Source organism: Chiloscyllium punctatum, chromosome 8 (assembly GCF_047496795.1).
Source record: "Chiloscyllium punctatum isolate Juve2018m chromosome 8, sChiPun1.3, whole genome shotgun sequence".
NCBI classification, from domain to species: domain Eukaryota; kingdom Metazoa; phylum Chordata; class Chondrichthyes; order Orectolobiformes; family Hemiscylliidae; genus Chiloscyllium; species Chiloscyllium punctatum.
Window position 1 is genome coordinate 45,576,780 of NC_092746.1, and position 18,237 is coordinate 45,595,016.

The window sequence follows — 18,237 nt, forward strand, 5'->3', positions numbered from 1 at the left end:
GACTAGTGGCGTTCTGTAGAAAAAAAGTGCTGGTAAATGGGACTAGATTAACTTAGGATATCTGGTCAGCATGGATGAGTTGGATCGAAGGATCTGTTTCTGTCTCTGTGACTCTACAAACCATTGACTACATGTCCAGTTAACACCGCCTCCATATTCAGACATTAATTTGTAATATAATCCAGAGTGTAGGTGGAAGAATCACAACTTCCGGTGATGAATGCACTTCTCTGTGTTTCATCAGTAATTCAGACTGCCTGATCAACACTGCCCTTTGTACAGTGGATCTGCTTGAACTAGTCAGATTACTTAAGCTGTCATGGAGGACCAACTCAGTTCCATTTACTGCGCGAGACTTCAATTTGGAGGACATTAAATGGCTTATGATAAGCTATTTTGAATACACATTTTATGAACTAAAAGACAAGTATTATTCATGTAGCTAATGATGAAATCCTTGAAGCTCTGGAGACATTCAAGCTACTTGAAGACATTACCTAGAGGGAAAACTTGTAAATACTATCTGATTTATCCGAATGCCTAGCTTTCTCAGGTTTTAGAGAGGCAAGTGTTTATGGCTGAAAATTTGTGAATTCAATTGGAAAAATCAGTGTTGAATTTTAAACTTACTGGCCACCCTAATCCAGTGTCTGATGAGAGGAGCACAAGTGAAGAATCATGCCTGTTATGAGACTGATGACTGCTTCAAGATGGGAAATGACAAGTTAATAATATGCAAATTATTAATAAGCTTAATAGACAATGAGCACATTTTCTTCTTCATTGCAGATAAATGACACAATTTTAAAGGGAGTGCAGTAATATAGATAATTAAAGTGTAATATATGCAGATTCTTGAAGGAGGCAAATCAATAAGGCTGTTTAAAATAAAGCAAATGAAATTATGTTTTTCAATATTAAGAAATTGTCCTTAGAATGGGAGTTTATCAGGCTGAAAGCGGCTTAAGAACTTGCAGGACCTGCAGAATGTGATTGTGGAAACATGATTTTATTCTGTTTTACTGAATAGACTGGCCAACTGCCAGATGGAAAAACCAGAGACAGATGGTCACCGCTGCAAAGCCTTCTGGGTGACATATTCAGGCAACAGATCAGGGTGGGGTTGTAGAGAGAGAAACAAATGCAGCAATAATTGTTGGGATAAGGAGATACGTGATTGTCACAGAGGCTAGAAGGGACAGTGATGAAAACTTCCAAGGTTTCAGAATGAAGGGCTCCTGCCCGAAACATTGATTTTCCTGCTGCCTGATCTGTTATGCTTTTCCAGCACCACTCTAATCTTGACTGAAACCTTCCAAAACAGGCTGAGTGGGAGTCAGGACTTCTGTAGTCCCTACCCTGTAAAAATTGGAATAAAAGGCAGGCAACAATTGGATCAAAATATGCAGATATAATTTAGCTGTTACAGAATAATACAGCACTGAAATTAATTGAGCCTGTGCCAGCCCTGTCCTTATTTTTATACAAGCTATTATTGATATGCTATTTACAGTATATTAGGAAAACAGATGGTAAAGAAGTATAGTTCATAATAATGCTAGAGCAGCTTTTGTAATCAGTGACCTGCTAATGGATTCGCTCTGGCCCTCCACCAGAAGTTAGAAGATTCAAGAAAGAGATGCTTCTCTCCCACATTTGCTGTTAGTAGATTTACAAGTAAGTCCATCAATACCAAATGTAGGAAATAGGGAACTCAGGGAAGGAGAGGGAAGATCTGAGGTAGAGTTTGAAGGAGGAAGGAGAGATTGACTGAGACTGGGAGGAATGAAGACAGGATGGTTGGGAGGGATTGAGGGAGACTGAGTGAGGGAAGAATATATGAACAGCAATAGGGGCAACAGTAGATGCTGATGGTCTGAAATAAAAACAAAACACTGAAGAAACTCAACAGGTCTGGCAGCTCTGTGTAGTGAGAAACAGGGCTAATATTTCCAGTCCAAAGCCTCCTCAGTTCAGAGACTATTGCTGAGTGACAGCTGAATATCTCTATGAGGGTTTGTCAGGTTTGTTTGCTCAACAATGAAAACACTAAAAGTCAACCGTTATCTCTCTCTCCAAAACCTTGCATGACACTGCTTTCCAAAGTTGCTTGCTTTCTTTTTGTAACCAGCAAAAAGACCATAGTCTTTTTAGTTAAACTTTTGGACATTCCAGTTGAAAGTAATTATATGATAATTCCTTTGCAAGCCAGTAGAGCTCAAAAGGCCATTTTCCAGTTCTCATAATCCTTAAATATATGTGATTGCAACATGCCTTTACCATTGGAAGATGTCATGCCATTGTCAAATGAGTCCTATGATCCTTTAAAATGACATATAAATAACAACATAAAAAATTTACAATAATTCAATTCTTTCACTCTTTATACAAGATTTATACAATCTTTCTACTGTTAAAAAATTCAACTTTTTCAACACCTTTACATTCGTGACACTGCAAAAATTATGTACTTTTTTCTGCAATATGAACAATTCTGATAATATAAACTTAAATTATGTTTCATTTTCTTTCCAGCTACTGCTGAATATTAATACCTCATTGAAGTAGGCCACAAAATTTAGGACACTACTGACAACTTGATTCAGTATTCTTTGGAATGCAACTGGAATATTTATTAAACCCAAGTGGCATGGTTCAAAATTGATAAACCCTATCTAGTGCGACAAAAGCTGGTACCTCGTAAGCTCCTGAAGTCAATAGTGCTTGCTAGTGCTTTGATAAATCAGATTTGTAAGGAATGAGGCATTGCCAACCCTATCAATACAATACTGCGACAGAGGGTTTGGGTACTGAACTGTTTATGTGACTACATTTATTTTTCTATAATCTATGCAGAATATAGTTGACCCACCATTAGATTTAGGAATTGATACTCTGCTGATGAGCTCCTACTGCTTTGGCTAGATTCAATCGAGTGACTTTCTAACATACTAAATCTCTTTTTGCCTGAACTTGTTTTTCCTGGTCTTAAATGATGAGGATATTATTTTATTGATACTAATTCTCCTATAGTGACAACATGCTTTAAAGAGGTAAACATGTGGCTCAAAGGTTGGTGCGGAAGAACCTAGTTCGGCTTCATGAGACATTCACCCAGTACTGGGGAAGGAGGAGCTGTTCTGATGGGACAGACTCCACCTGAATGATGTTGGGAGCAGAGTCGTAGCTACACACATAAGTAGGATTGAGCTTTAAACTAAATAATGGGGGGTAGGTACAGTTGCATGGAAAATTATGGAAAAAGTGAGAGGAGGAGGAGCAGAGGTTATTAAAATTTCCAGAACAAGTAACAGGACAGAAAACAGAGGGAGTGGGATTTCCTTGTTAGTTGGAAATGCAATTAAATCAATAGTAAAAAGTCATTGAGACTCAGATAGCATAGAATCCATATGGGTAGAGTTGAGGAACTGAAAGGAACAGATCCTGATAGGAGTTATATACAGACTTCCTAGCAGCAGTCAGGATGCGGGGAAGAAAACAAATCATGAGATAGAAAAGCATGGAAGAAAGGCACAATTATAGTAATCATGGGGACTTCAATCTGCAAGTGGACTGGGAAAATTAGGTTGGTAACAGATCACAAGAAAAGGAATTCACGAAATGTCAATTATATTGTTTTTTGGAGCAGCTGTGGTAGAACCCACTAGGGAACAGGCAATTCTGGACTTGATGATGTGTAATGAGGCAGACTTGATTAAGGAGCTTCAGGTGAAGGAACCCCGAAGGGACAGTGACCATGATATGATAGAATCTGCAGTTTGAGAGGCAGAAGTTGAAATCAAATGTAACAGTTTTACAGAGTTGATTGGAGAGGGAGCCTAGATGGGAAGATGGTGAAAGAGCAAAAAACAGGAGTTTCTGGGGATAATTTGGGAGACACAGTAGAAATGCATCTCAAGGAAGAAGAAACATATGAAGGGGAGAATGAGGCAACCATGGCTGACAAGGGTAGTCAGCGACAGTGTAAAAGCGACAGAAAAAACATAGAATGTGGTGGTGATTAGTGGGAAGCTAGAAGATTGAGAAGCCTTTAAAAACCAGTACAGCGGAGCTAGAAAAAGCAATAAGATGGGCGGGGAGAAGATGAAGTATTAGGGTAAGCTAGGTAGTAATACAAAATAAGATTGCAAGAGGATTTTAGACATACAAAAGGTAAGAATGAATCTGAAAGGTCTGAAGGTGGATAAATTATCCAGACTAGAAGGACTACACTGCAAAGTTATAGAGTCATACAGTTATACAGCAGAGAAATAGACCCTTCAGAAAAAACTCATCTGGACTAACCCAATTAGTTCCATTTGCCAGCATTTGACCCCTATCCCTCTAAACCTTTCCTACAGCTGTGGAGATTGTACAGACTTTGGTGGTGATGGGAATCAGTCATTACTAAGATTTTATGAGCCCATTATCATGGATGAGATTATGGAGGACTTGGGAAGTGCATGGTGAAATAAGCAAAAGTGAGGACTGGAGATGCTGGAAACCAGAGTTTAGATCAGAGTGGTGCTGCAAAAGCACAGCAGGTCAGGCAGCATCTGAGTAGAAGGAAAATCAACATTGCGGGCAAAAGCCCTTCATCAGGAATAGAGACAGAAAGCCTCCAGATTGGAGAGATAAAATGGTAAAATGGGGCTGAGTCAGTGTGGCTTTGTCAAGTAGAGATCACAGAGTTGTAGAGATGTACAGCACGGAAACAGACCCTTTGGTCCAACTCGTCCATGCCGATCAGATATGCCAACTTAATCTAATCCCATTTGCCAGCACCTGGCCCGTATACCTCCAAACCCTTCCCATTCATATACCCATCCAGATGTTTTTTTTAAATGTTGCAATTGTACTGGCCTTCACCACTTCCTCTGGCAGCTCAATCCATACACCACTCTCTGCATGAAAAAGTTGCCCCTTAGGTCTCTTTTATATCTTTCCCCTCTCATCCTAAACCTACGCCCTCTAGTTCTGGACTCCCTCACCCCAGGGAAAATACCTTGTCTATTTGTGCTATCCATGCCCCTCATGATTTTATAAGCCTCTGTAATGCCACCCTTCAGCCTCTGACAATCCAGGGAAATTAGCCCCAGCCTATCAGCCTCTCCCTATACCTCAAATCCTCCAACCCTGGCAGCATCCTTGTAATTATTTTCTGAACCCATTCAAGTTTCAAAACATCCTTCTGATAGGAAGGAGAGCAGAATTGCACGCAATATTCCAAAAATGGCCTAACCAATGTCCTATACAGTCACAACATGACCTCCCAACTCCTGTGCTCAATATTCTCACCAATAAAAGAAAGCATATCAAATGCCTTCTTCATATCCTGGGTCTGGGTGGGTTGCTCTTTGGAGGGTTGGTGTGGACTTGTTGGGCCAAAGGGCCTGTTTCCACACTGTAAGTAATTTAATCTAATAATCTAATCTAATCCTATTGACTCTACTTTCAAGGAGCTATGAAACCGCACTCCAAGATCTCTTAGTTCAGCAACATTCCCTCGGACCTTACCATTAAGTGTAAAAGTCCTGTTGAGATTTGCTTTCCCAAGATGCAGCACCTTACATTTATCTAAATTAAACTCCATCTGCCACTCCTCCGCCCATTGGCCCATCTGATCGTGCCTGATAAATCTGCTAGAATTCCTTGAGAAGGTAATAATCAAGTGAGACAAAGCAGAGGCAATGGATGTGATCTATTGGGATTTTTAGAAGGCTTCTGATAAGGTACCGCACAGGAGGCTGCTAAATAAGATAACAGCCTGTGGTGTTAGAGGCAAGGTACTGGCATGGATGGAGGATTCAGTGACTGGCAGACAGTAGAGAGTGGGGATAGAGATGTTTATTTCAGGACACACCCAGCGACCAGTGGAGTTCACATTAATGCAGTAACTATTTGAATGGAGGAACTGAGGGCATTATTGTTAAATTTGCAAAGGACTGAAAGATAGGTGGTGGGACAGGTAGTTTTGAGGGAGTGGGGAAATTGCAGAAGGATTTGGACAAACTAGCAGTGTGGGCATGGAAGTGATAGATGGAATAATGTGGAAAGTTATAGCAGGAAGAATATTTTCTAAACTATTTTCTAAATGGCAAGGGTTTTGAAAATCTGTAGCACAAAGGACTTAGGAGTCCTTGTTCAGGATTCTCTTAAAGTTAATATGCAGATTCAGGTGGCCGTTAGAAAGGAAAATGCAATGTTAGCATTCATTTCAGGAAGGCTAGAATACAAGAGCAGAGATGTACTGCTGAGGCTGTGTAAGGCTTTGATCAAATTGCATTTGGAATATTGTGAGCAGTTCTGACCCTGATTCTCAGGGGTTGTCATATGAGGAGCAGTTAAAAATTCTGGGTGTTTGGAAGGATGGCATTGGTGGGGGTGGAGGGCGGAGAGGTGATAGTAATTAATTGAAAACTTCCAAAATACTGACAGGCCTGAATAAAGAAGACATGGAGAAGATGATTCCATTTGTAGGAGAGACTAGGACCTAAGTGCACAGCCTCACAGTGAAGGGATGACCTTTCAGAACTAAGATGAGGAATTTCTTCAGCCAGAGGGCAGTTAACCTGTGGAACTCATTTTTGCAGATGGCGGTGAAGGCTATTGAGTGTATTTAAAACAGAGATAGATAGTTTCTTGATTAGTAAGGGCATCAAGTGTTACAGGAAGAAGGCAGGAGAATTAAGTTAAGAAACATATCAACCATGATCAATTGGTGGAACAGACTTAATGCCTAATTGAGGGCGGCACGGTGGCTCAGCGCAGGGCAACATGGTGGCTCGGCGGAAGGGGGCACAATGGCTCAGCGGTTAGCACTGCTGCCTCACAGTGCCAGTGACCCAGGTTCGATTCCCACCTTTGGTGACTGTCTACGTGGAGTTTACACATTCTCCCTGTGTCTGCATGGGTTTTCCCCGGGTCCTCCGGTTTCCTCCTACAATCCAAAGATGTGCAAATCAGGGGAATTGGTCATGCTAAATTGCTCATAGTGTTAGGAGCATTAGTCAGGGCTAAACATAGTGAAATGGGTCTGGGTGGGTTACTGTTCGAAGGGTTGGTGTGGACTTGCTGGGCCAAATGCCTGTTTCTACATTTGGGAATCTAATCTAATTCTGCTCCCCTATCTTAAGATCTTATGTTTGCCTAATGTAATGCATCCCAGTGGATTTCAATCAATGCCCTTGAATCCCATAATTATCCCATAATCTTTCTGTTGTCCTTCCTCCCAGTGCAATAATAGAGTCTAACTGTTTTAGTATTTCAGTACTGGGAGGTTAACTTTGTGAATTGTCTACACTTCCTTCTAATTCACTGTTACAGTGTCAGACTTTCTCCACTAGTCTCACCACTTGATATTCTTGCTTTTTTTTAAACCATCTTCTCTCCAATGTTATTGTTCAAACATATTTACATGACATAACTAATTCTTGACGTATGTTCCGGTATCATTCACATCCAGAAACTGTTCAGCTAGCCAGGAGTCAGATAGTTGTTGTCAGACTGACAGCTTTTCGCATCCACCCACAAACCAATCAGCAATCGGTTGCCAGCTGAATTCAATTTCGTGCACATCCCCAGGGTCAGATTGTCTACAAACATCTTACCCCACTGCTTGAATAAAGCAGCAGTGCAAACACTATTCACATTTGCTTTTTTAAAACAGCAATTGCTTCCACATTCCTTGGTTTTAGGAATAGTCTATTTCCCATTTCAGTCCACAATTATAAATAAAGAACAATAAAAAGATATAGTCTTTTAATTGAGACAATGTTGGAAGCTTGGTCTAACAGTATTTCTACTGGCAGCCCATATTGAGAAAAACAATTGAGCAAATTATTCTACCACGGCTCTAGCTGTAATTGCCAAAGGAATAGCTTCTGGAAATCTAGCTGTCATACCTATAATTGTAATGATATACTGGTGTTCAGTTTTCATTTTTTGTAATGGTCTTACACAATTTATTAACACTCCACAGAATGGTTCTACAAAAATATATATCAGTATTAATGGCGTTCTCATTACCTGATTGCATGGCATGTTTTACAGAACTGCAGTGCATCCTTATGAAGACCAAACAGGAATATATGCCTGTTTATCAATGTCTGAGTCTTTGTATTCCTCCAAGTACAGCTGTGGAATTTCATGTGCTTCCTTCCAAAGCTCTTTACTATATCAGGACAGAACCGTTACTGGAAGAATAACCATCATTCTTCATCTGCAGATCTGTGAGGATGCCTCCACTTCCCCCTCAGAACTCCATCTTTAAAAGAATAAAGTTCCAGAATTCCTTCAGCCTCAGCTTTCGTGTGGGCTGATTGTGCTAACATACTTAATTCTGGATTTGCTTTCTCAGTTTCAATTAAAGACAACTTGCTAAATACTCCAGCTTTTTGAAAATATCTCACTGATCTTACAACTGCTTGTGGTAGCACATTGACATCTGGTGAAGGAGTTTGTTCGACCATTGTTCTGGTCTCTATATGTACCGGTAAAAGATATGCCTGGAATTTGTTCCTGTAACTGCTTCACCTCTTTAACAGCCTCTATGATGGACAAAGCTACAACCTTTACTCTGCACAAATGATTCTTTAGGAGTGTGTCGACCCACTAATGGGTAATTTCTGACCATTTCCAAATGTCACTGTTCTGGATAGTAGGTCACATTCTAGGTGCACTTTGTACAAAGGAACAGATACATGTTCACCACTAATTCCATTTATCAAACTTCCATTTGGCTTTCAATATACTGTCTAGAGGAAAATGCAAGCTTGTCTCTAGCACATATGAACATACGAATCGGGAGCAGGAGTAAGCAATTCAGCACCTTGAGTCTGCTTGATGATTCAATAAGATGAGTAAAACATTCCTGCCTTCCTGATAACCTTTCAACCCTTTGCTTAACAAGATTCTATCCACTTCTGCCTTTAAAATACATAAAGATTCTGTTTCCACTGCATTTTCAGGAAGAGGTTTCTAAAGACTCACAACCCTCACAAAAAGATTTTTGCCTAATCTGTATTAAACAGGTGATCCATGATTTTTAAACAGTAAACCCTAGTTCTAGATTCTTCCATAAGAGAAAACTTGCTCTTCACATCTACGCTGTCAAAACCCTTTAGGATTTTACATATTTTAAATTGTTTCTAACATCCAGCGAATACAAGCCAAGCCCAACCAATTCTTATAGGACAAAGTTAAAAATCACACAACACCAGGTTATATGTCCAACAAGTTTATTTGGAAGTACTAGCTCACCTGTATACCTGAAACATAAGCTCCTTATTATCTCTCATAATATTTCTTAACATTGTATTAGTCTTCCAAATTACTTACTGTATACTAACCTTTTGCAGTTCATACATGAGGACATCCAGATCCCTCTGCATCACAGACCTCTGTAATCTCTCACCACTTAGAAAAATGCTTCATGTTTTATTCTTCCTGCCAAAATGGACAATTTCAAAATTTTCCACATTATACTCCACTTTCTACACCTTTACCCACTCATTTAAACTGTCAATATCTTTTTGTAACCATTTGTCCATTTCCAATTCTCATAATCCACAAATACACCCACATTATTCTAACTATTCTGAAATATTTCCTTAAATGTCTGCCACTGTGTCTCTATTGATCTGTCCCTGACTCTACAATACCAGGTCCCTTTAGCTAGCTCAGCTTTCATGCCCATACAATTGCCCTTATTATGGTTTAATTATTAGTCTTCAATCTAATCTTTACCTTTTCAACTGGATATAAAATCCAATCATACTTTGGTGTTGCCACCAATGGACAACTTAGCATTAATTAATTAATTCTGTGACATTATGCAATCCCATATCTAATATAACTTGCTTTGGGCAGTTCCAGAACAGTGATGCTGTAAGAAAGCATTCTTCACTTAGACTACTACTCCTATTTGGATTTTTCCAGTTCATAAGTAAATTAAAGTCACCCATGATCCTTGCTGCACTTCTACCACAAGCATCCAATATTTCTTCTTTGATCATTTGATATACAGTGTAGTTATTGTTCGGGGGCCTACAGACCACACTCACTAACTTCTTTCCCCTATTATTTCTTATCTCTATCTAAATTTATGCTACATCCTGATCTCATGAACCAAGCAGATCTCTAACTATTTCACAGATGCTATTCTTGATTGATAGTGTTACTCCTCCGCCTTTACCTAGCTTCCTGTTCTTGAATGCCATATACCTCTCAATATTCAGGATCGAATCCTTGACATCCTGCAGCCATGTCTCCATAATGGCTACCACATCACATTTATTTATTTCAACATCCGCTATCAAGTTGTTCAATTTGTTATTAATATTATGCATTCAGATAGAATAGAGCCTTTAGTTTTGTCATTATTGTAAAATCTTGTCTTGATTGTTATTGTATTCCTCAGTTTATTCCTCTTGTCTCTTCTTGCAATTCTCTGACCCATATTACCACTTTCTTCTATACCTTTTTATATATGACATCTTGCCACATTTGGTCCCTTGGCCCCGCTTTTCAGTTGAAGGCAAGATGTGATGGAGGGATAGTGGTGGGAGACGAGAGGGGTGCAGGGCAAGGGGAAGAGGGTGTGAGGGAGAGAAAGGGGCAGTGAGAGTGAGAGAATGGGAGATGGGAGAGGGAAGTAAGTCAAAGCAGGAAAGATAATGGGGTATAGGAGAGTGGGGGGAGGGACAGAGGGAGATAGAGTGGGAGGGAGAGGGACCAAGTCAGAGAATGGGATGGTATAGGAGAGGGACAGGTTGAGTACTTGGGAGGGAGGGGGAAGAAAGTATGTGAGAAGAGTTACAGAGTCAGAGTGTGGCAACAGACCCTTTGGTCCAATTCGTCCACACCGATCAGACATCCCAATCTGACCTAGCCCCATTTAGAACATAAAACAATACGGCACAGGAACAGGCCCTTCAGCCCATAATGATGTGCCAAACATGACACCAAATTAAACTAATCCTTTCCGCCTGCCCTTGATAGAGCACAAGAATGGGCCCTTCGGTCCACAATATTGTGATGAATATGACATCAAATTAAACTAATCCCTTCTGCCTGCCATTGAGACATATCCTTCCATTCCTTGAATATTCATGTGCTTATCTGAAAGTTTCTTAAACGCCCCTATCATATCTGCCTCCACCACTGCACCTGGCAGCGCGTTCCAGACTCCTACCACACTTTGTGTAAAAAAATTTGCCCCTCATATCTCCTTTGAACTTTCCCCCTCTCACCTTAAATGCATGCCTCCTGGTTCTAGACATTTAAACTCTGAGAAAAAGATTCTGACTGTCAACCGTATCTATGCATCTCATAATTTTATAGATTTCTATCAAGTCTCCCTTCAGCCTCCACTGCTCTAGAGGAAACAACTTGAGTTTTTCTAGCCCCTCCTCATAGCTCATGCCCTCTAATCCAGGCAGCATCCTGGTAAACCTTTTCTGCTCCTGCACCAAAGCCTTCACATCCTTCCTGTAATGTTGTGACCAGAATTGAATGCAATACTCTGAGTGTGGTCTAACCAAAGTCTTAAAAAGATGTAACATGACATCCTGGCTCTTGTACTCAATTCCCCAACCAATAAAGGCAAGCATACCATTTGCCTTCCTTCCCATCCTATCTACTTGCAAGGCCACTTTCAGGGAGCTATGGCCTTGAACCCTTAGATTCCTCTATACATCAATGCTGTTCAGGGTCCTGCCATTAATTGTAAACGTTTCCTTAACATTTGATCTCCCAAAGTGCAGCACCACACACTTATACAGCCTTACAGTCATAGAGATATACAGCATGGAAACGTACCCTTCAGTCCAACCTGTCCATGCTGACCAGATATCCCAACCCAATCTAGTCCCACCTGCCAGCACCTGGCCCATATCCCTCCAAATCCTTCCTATTTAGATACCCATCCAAATGCCTCTTAAATGTTGCAATTGTACCAGCCTCTACCACATCCTCTGGCAGCTCATTCCATAGACGTACCACCCTCTACGTGAAAAAGTCGCCCCTTAGGTCTCTTTTATATCTTTCCCCTCTCACCCTAAACCTATGCCCTCTAGTTCTGGACTTCCCGACACCAGGGAAAAGACTTTGTCTATTTATCCTATCCATGCCCTTCATAATTTTGTAAACCTCTATAAGGTCACCCCTCAGCTTCCGACCCTCCAGGGAAAACAGCCCCAGCCCGTTCAGCCTCTCCCTATAGCTCAAATCCTCCAACCCTGACAACATCCTTGTAAATCTTTTCTGAACCCTTTCACGTTTCTCAACATCTTTCCGATAGGAAGGAGACTAGAATTGCACGCAATATTCCAACCAATGTCCTGTACAGCCGCAACATGACCTCCCAACTCCTGTACTCAATACTCTGACCAAGAAAGGAAAGCATACCAAACGCCTTCCTCACTATCCTATCTACCTGCGACTTCACTTTCAAGGAGCTATGAACCTGCACTCCAAGGTCTCTTTGTTCAGCAACACTCCCATGGATTAAATTCAATTTGTCACTTCTCCACCCATACCTGCAACTGAGCTACATCCCGCTGTATCTTTTGACAACCTTCTACACTATCCACAACTCCACCAATCTTTGTATCATCTGCAAACTTACTAAACCATCCATTTACATTTTCATCCAACTCATTGATATGTATTATAAACAGCAGCGGTCCCAGTATGGATCCTAGGTAGAGCACCACTAGTCATGGACCTCCAGCTAGAAAACACACTTCCACCACTACCATTTGCCAGCATTTAAACACTTCTAAACCCTTCCTATTCATGTACCTTCCAGATGTTTTTTAAACATTGTAAGTGTACCAGCCTTCACCACTTCCTCTGGCAGCTCATTCCACACTCGTATCATTCTGTGTATGAAAAAGTTACCCCTTAGGTCCTTTTTAAACTCCCCTCTGACCTTAAACCTATGCCCTCTCATTTTGGACTCCCCACCCTGGGAAAAAGACCTTAGCTATTCACCCATTTCATGCCCTCATGCTTTAAAAAACCTCCATAAGGTCACCATTCAACATTTGATGCTCCCGTGGAAAAAGAGCCCAGCCTATTCACCATCTTGATATAACTCAAACCCCCCGGCAATATCCTTGTAAATCTTTTCTGCACCCTCTCAAGTTTTAAAACTTCCTTTCTATTGAAGGGCAACCAGAATTGTACGCAGTATTCTAAAAGTGGCCTCATCAATGTCCTATACAGCCACAACATGATGCCCTAACCTCTATACTTAAAGTTCTGACCAATGAAAGCAAGCGTACCAAACACTTTCTTCATCACCCTGTCTACTTGTGATTCGGCTTACAAGAAACTATGTACTCACACCCCTAGGTCTTTTTGTTTGGCAAAATTCCCCAGGGCCCTTACATTAATGGTCTAAGTCCTGCTCTTGTTTGAGGGAGTCAAAGGCAAAGTGAAAGGGAAGCAGGAAAGGGGAGTGTGCATAAGGAAGACCAAGGGCAAGACAGTGCATGAGAAAGAAAGGGAGGGAGGCAGATTGTAAAGAGTGGAGCAGAGTGATTATGTGTGAATGCGTAGACTAAATCAGATACACTGCCAATTCTTTTCTCCACCTTCCCCTCCTCACTTCCAAAGAGCAGCCTGGAAAGGGAGAAGGAAACAGGCTGAGTGGTAACTTGCTTCTGGAACTCACTTGTGTGTGGATTCTGAAGGCAGCCTGGAGTGTGCCCCACCAGACATGAAAGCAAGCTCAAGAGTTACTTAAATCAAACTGCCGTAGTTAGTCCCGTCTCCTCTCCTTCCCTTGGAACCTAGTCTCTCTCATTCTGACCCTGTCTAGCGAGAAAAAAGTTGTCTTTTATGCAGAAGACTGGGGTGAGAAGTGGTTGGTTGCATAAGGAGTCATAGGGGTCTACAGCATGGCAACTAGGCCTTCAGCCCAACCTGTCTGTGCTGCCAAGTTTTCACAATTAAACTATAGGTAGACAATCCTTTATTCAAAATTGCGAAATCCAAGAAGTTCCAAAGTCCGAGGCTTTTTGTGAAGTTTTTTTTCTCATTAATAAGGTTGATAGGCATGCAAACAATTAACCAAAGTTGACACCCACTTGATGTGTGTCACTCAAATGCAACATTTGAGGGTGTGGCCAAGCAGTGGCAGGCCTCAATTCTCTCTCAAGGCCCGTTTTACTGAGTGAGTCTGCTCCTCCGGTAAAATATTCAAAATTTTCACCATCACATTGTCACTTATTCTGAAATTCAAAAATTTCTGAATTCTGAAAACCAGCTGGTCCCAAACATTTCGGATAAAGGACTATACAACTGTAATTCCATTTGCCTGCATTTGGTCCACAGCCCTCTATACCTATTCCATTTATGTACCTGTCCAAATGTTTCTTAAATGACAAAACTGTACTTGCTTCCACCATGACCTCTGACAGCCCATTCCAGACATTCACCACCATCTGTGTGAAAATACTGTCCCACTGGACTCTTTTGTGTCTTTCCCTTTTCACCTTAAAACTATGCCCTCCAATTTTAGACTCCTTTACCATGGGAAAGCTGACTACCTCATCTATGCATTTTATGAATTTATAAAACTCTATAAGATCACCCCTCAGTCTCCTACACTCCAGGGAAAAAAAAATCCCAGCCTATCCAACCTCTCCTAATAACTCAAACTTTTCCAGTCCAGGTAGCATCCTAATAAAACTTTTCTAGTTTAAGAACATTCTTTCCACAAGAGGATTACCAGAACTGCATGCAGTACTCCAAGTGTTTTGTACAGCTGCAACAAGATGTCTTAACTCCTACACTCAATGCTATGATCAATGAAAACAAGCTTGCCGAAAGCCGCCTTCACTAACCTGCCTACATGTGACTCCACTTTCAAGTAGCTATGAACCTGTATCCTAGATCTCTTTGTTCAATAATACTCCCCAATGCCCTAACACTGACTGTGTAAGTCCTGTCCTAGTACCATCAATTTCGGTATTATCCGCAAATTTACTAACTATACCTCCTAAATACTCATCCAAATCATTTATATAAATTACGAACAACAGTGGGCCCAGCACTGATGTCTATGCCACACTGCTGGTCACAGGCCACCAATTTGAAAAACAACTCTCTACCATCAGCCCGTCTTCAACTGTATAGCCAATTTTGCAACCAATTGGTTGGCTCTCCCTGGAACCTGTAAGATTTAAACTTACTTAACAACATACCTTGCAGTACCTTGTCAAAGGCCTTGCTAAAGACCATATAGACAACATCTATTGCACTGCTCTCATCTACTGTCTTGGTCACTCCTTCAAAAAACTCAATCAAATTCCCATGCTCAAAGCCATGCTGACTGTCCTAAATGTCCTTGCCTCTCCAAATACCTGTAGACCCTGTCTCTCAGAATCCTTTCCAACAACTTACCCATCACAGACATTAGGCTCATCAGTCTGTAGTTCCCAGGCAATTCCCCACAACCTTTCTTAAATAATGGCACAACATTAGTCACCCTCCAATCTTCAGGCACGTCACCTAACAAGTAAACAATAATAGGTGGAGATTGAGCACAAAGAGACAGAATAACCGGTGGACAAACAAAAGAATGGATAACGATCAGCCTGGGAGAATGAATAGCTACTGATGGTGATGAAGGTAGCTATTGACATAGCTATCCACTGGCAGGTAGCTAGTGACAAAGGAGCAGCGCTCCGAACGCTTGTAATAAACTGTTGGTGTGATTTTTAATCTTATCTATCCCAGTCCAACACCGGTACCTCCAAATCTTGGCCAAGAATGGGTTGAGTGTAACAGCATTCTGGATTAGTGGTGCTGGAAGAGCACAGCAGTTCAGGCAGCATCCAAGGAGCTTTGAAATCGACGTTTCGGGCAAAAGCCCTTCATCAGGAATAAAGGCAGTGAGCCTGAAGCGTGGAGAAATAAGCTAGAGAAGGGTGGGGGTGGGGAGAAAGTAGCATAGAGTACAATGGGTGAGTGGGGGAGGGGATGAAGGTGATAGGTCAGGGAGGAGGGGGTGGAGTGGATAGGTGGAAAAGGAGATAGGCAGGTAGGACAAGTCCGGACAGGTCATTGGGACAGTACTGAGCTGGAAGTTTAGAACTAGGGTGAGGTGGGGGAAGGGGAAATGAGGAAACTGTTGAAGTCCACATTGATGCCCTGGGGTTGAATCCCAACCTCACCATCAAGTCAGCGGATAAAGGGGGCGCAGTGGTAGTCTAGCGCACTGACCTCTACATCGCTGAAGCCAAACGTCAACTCGAAGACACCTCTTCCTACTGCCCCCTCGACCATGACCCCACCCCCCCATCACCAGATCGTCATCTCCCAGACCATACAGAACCTCATCATCTCAGGAGATCTCCCACCCACAGCTTCCAACCTCATAGTCCGGGAACCCCGCACTGCCCGGTTCTACCTCCTTCCCAAGATCCACAAGTCTGACCACCCTGGCCGACCCATTGTCTCAGCATGCTCCTGCCCCACTGAACTCATCTCTACCTACCTCGACACTGTCCTATCCCCCCAGTCCAGGAACTCCCACATACGTTCGAGACATCACCCACGCCCTCCACCTCCTCCAAGACTTCTGTTTCCCCGGCCTCCAACGCCTCATCTTCACCATGGATATCCAATCCCTCTACACTTCCATCTGCCATGACCAGGGCCTCCAAGCCCTCTGTTTTTTCCTCTCCAGTACCCTTCCACCGACACTCTTATTCGTTTGGCCGAACTGGTCCTCACCCTTAACAATTTCTCCTTTGAATCCACCCACTTCCTCCAGACCAAACGGGTAGCCATGGGCACACGTATGGGCACCAGCTATGCCTGTCTCTTTGTTGGCTACGTAGAACAGTTGATCTTCCGTAATTACACCGGCACGACTCCCCACCTCTTCCTCCACTACATTGATGACTGCATTGGCGCCACCTCGTGCTCCCGCAAGGAGGTTGAGCAATTCAGCAACTTCACCAACACATTCCACCCTGACCTTAAATTTACCTGGACCATCTCTGACACCTCCCTCCCTTTCCTGGACCTCTCCATCTCCATTAATGACGACCGACTTGACACTGACATTTTTTACAAACCCACCGACTCCCACAGCTACCTGGATTACACCTCTTCCCACCCTACCTCTTGCAAAAATGCCATCCCGTATTCCCAATTCCTCTGCCTCCACCGGATATGCTCCCAGGAGGACCAGTTCCACCACAGAACACACCAGATGGCCTCCTTCTTTAGAGACCGCAATTTCCCTTCCCACGTGGTTAAAGATGCCCTCCAACGCATTTTGTCCACATCCCTCACCTCCGCCCTCAGACCCCAACCCTCCAACCGTAACAAGGACAGAACACCCCTCGTGCTCACCTTCCACCCTACTAACCTTCGCATAAACCAAATCATCCGCTGACATTTCCGCCACCTCCAAACAGACCCCACCACCAGGGATATATTTCTCTCCCCACCCCTTTCCACCTTCCACAAAGACCGTTCCCTCCGTGACTACCTGGTCAGGTCCATGCCCCCCTACAACCCACCCTCCCATCCTGGCACTTTCCCCTGCCACCGCAGGAACTGTAAAACCTGCGCCCACACCTCCTCCCTCACCTCTATCCAAGGCCCTAAAGGAGCCTTCCCCATCCATCAAAGTTTTACTTGCACATCCACTAATATCATTTATTGTATCCGTTGCTCCCGATGCGGTCTCCTCTACACTGGGGAGACTGGGTGCCTCCTAGCAGAGTGCTTTGGGGAACATCTCCGGGACACCCGCACCAATCAATCACACCGCCCCGTGGCCCAACATTTCAACTCCTCCTCCCACTCTGCCGAGGACATGGAGGTCCTGGGCCTCCTTCACCACCAGATGCCTGGAGGAAGAATGCCTCATCTTCCGCCTCAGAACACTTCAAAATCCCAGGGCATCAATGTGGACTTCAACAGTTTCCTCATTTCCCCTTCCCCGACCTCACCCTAGTTCTAAACTTCCAGCTCAGCACTGTCCCAATGACTTGTCCGGACTTGTCCTACCTGCCTATCTCCTTTTCCACCTATCCACTCCACCCTCTCCTCCCTGACCTATCACCTTCATCCCCTCCCCCACTCACCCATTGTACTCTATGCTACTTTCTCCCCACCCCCACCCTCCTCTAGTTTATCTCTCCATGTTTCAGGCTCACTGCCTTTATTCCTGATGAAGGGCTTTTGCCCGAAACGTCAATTTCAAAG

At 42.8% G+C, this 18,237-nt stretch overlaps 1 protein-coding gene across 11 annotated transcripts in view; it reads right to left on the reverse strand.

Annotated features, from left to right (window-relative positions):
• ppp1r9a (protein phosphatase 1, regulatory subunit 9A) overlaps window positions 1–18,237 on the reverse strand; it is a 363,720-nt gene that overhangs the window by 6,207 nt on the left and 339,276 nt on the right. The window contains exon 20 of one of the 11 annotated variants that reach the window (XM_072575463.1): window positions 9,367–9,447. The exons of 9 other annotated variants lie outside the window; for them this stretch is intronic. In XM_072575463.1, the coding sequence (XP_072431564.1) occupies window positions 9,439–9,447 (9 nt within the window). In that variant the 3' untranslated portion in view covers window positions 9,367–9,438. Of the gene's footprint in view, window positions 1–9,366; window positions 9,448–15,283; window positions 15,523–18,237 lie in introns of those variants that run through there. One more of the 11 variants, XR_011961324.1, reaches the window with a different exon arrangement.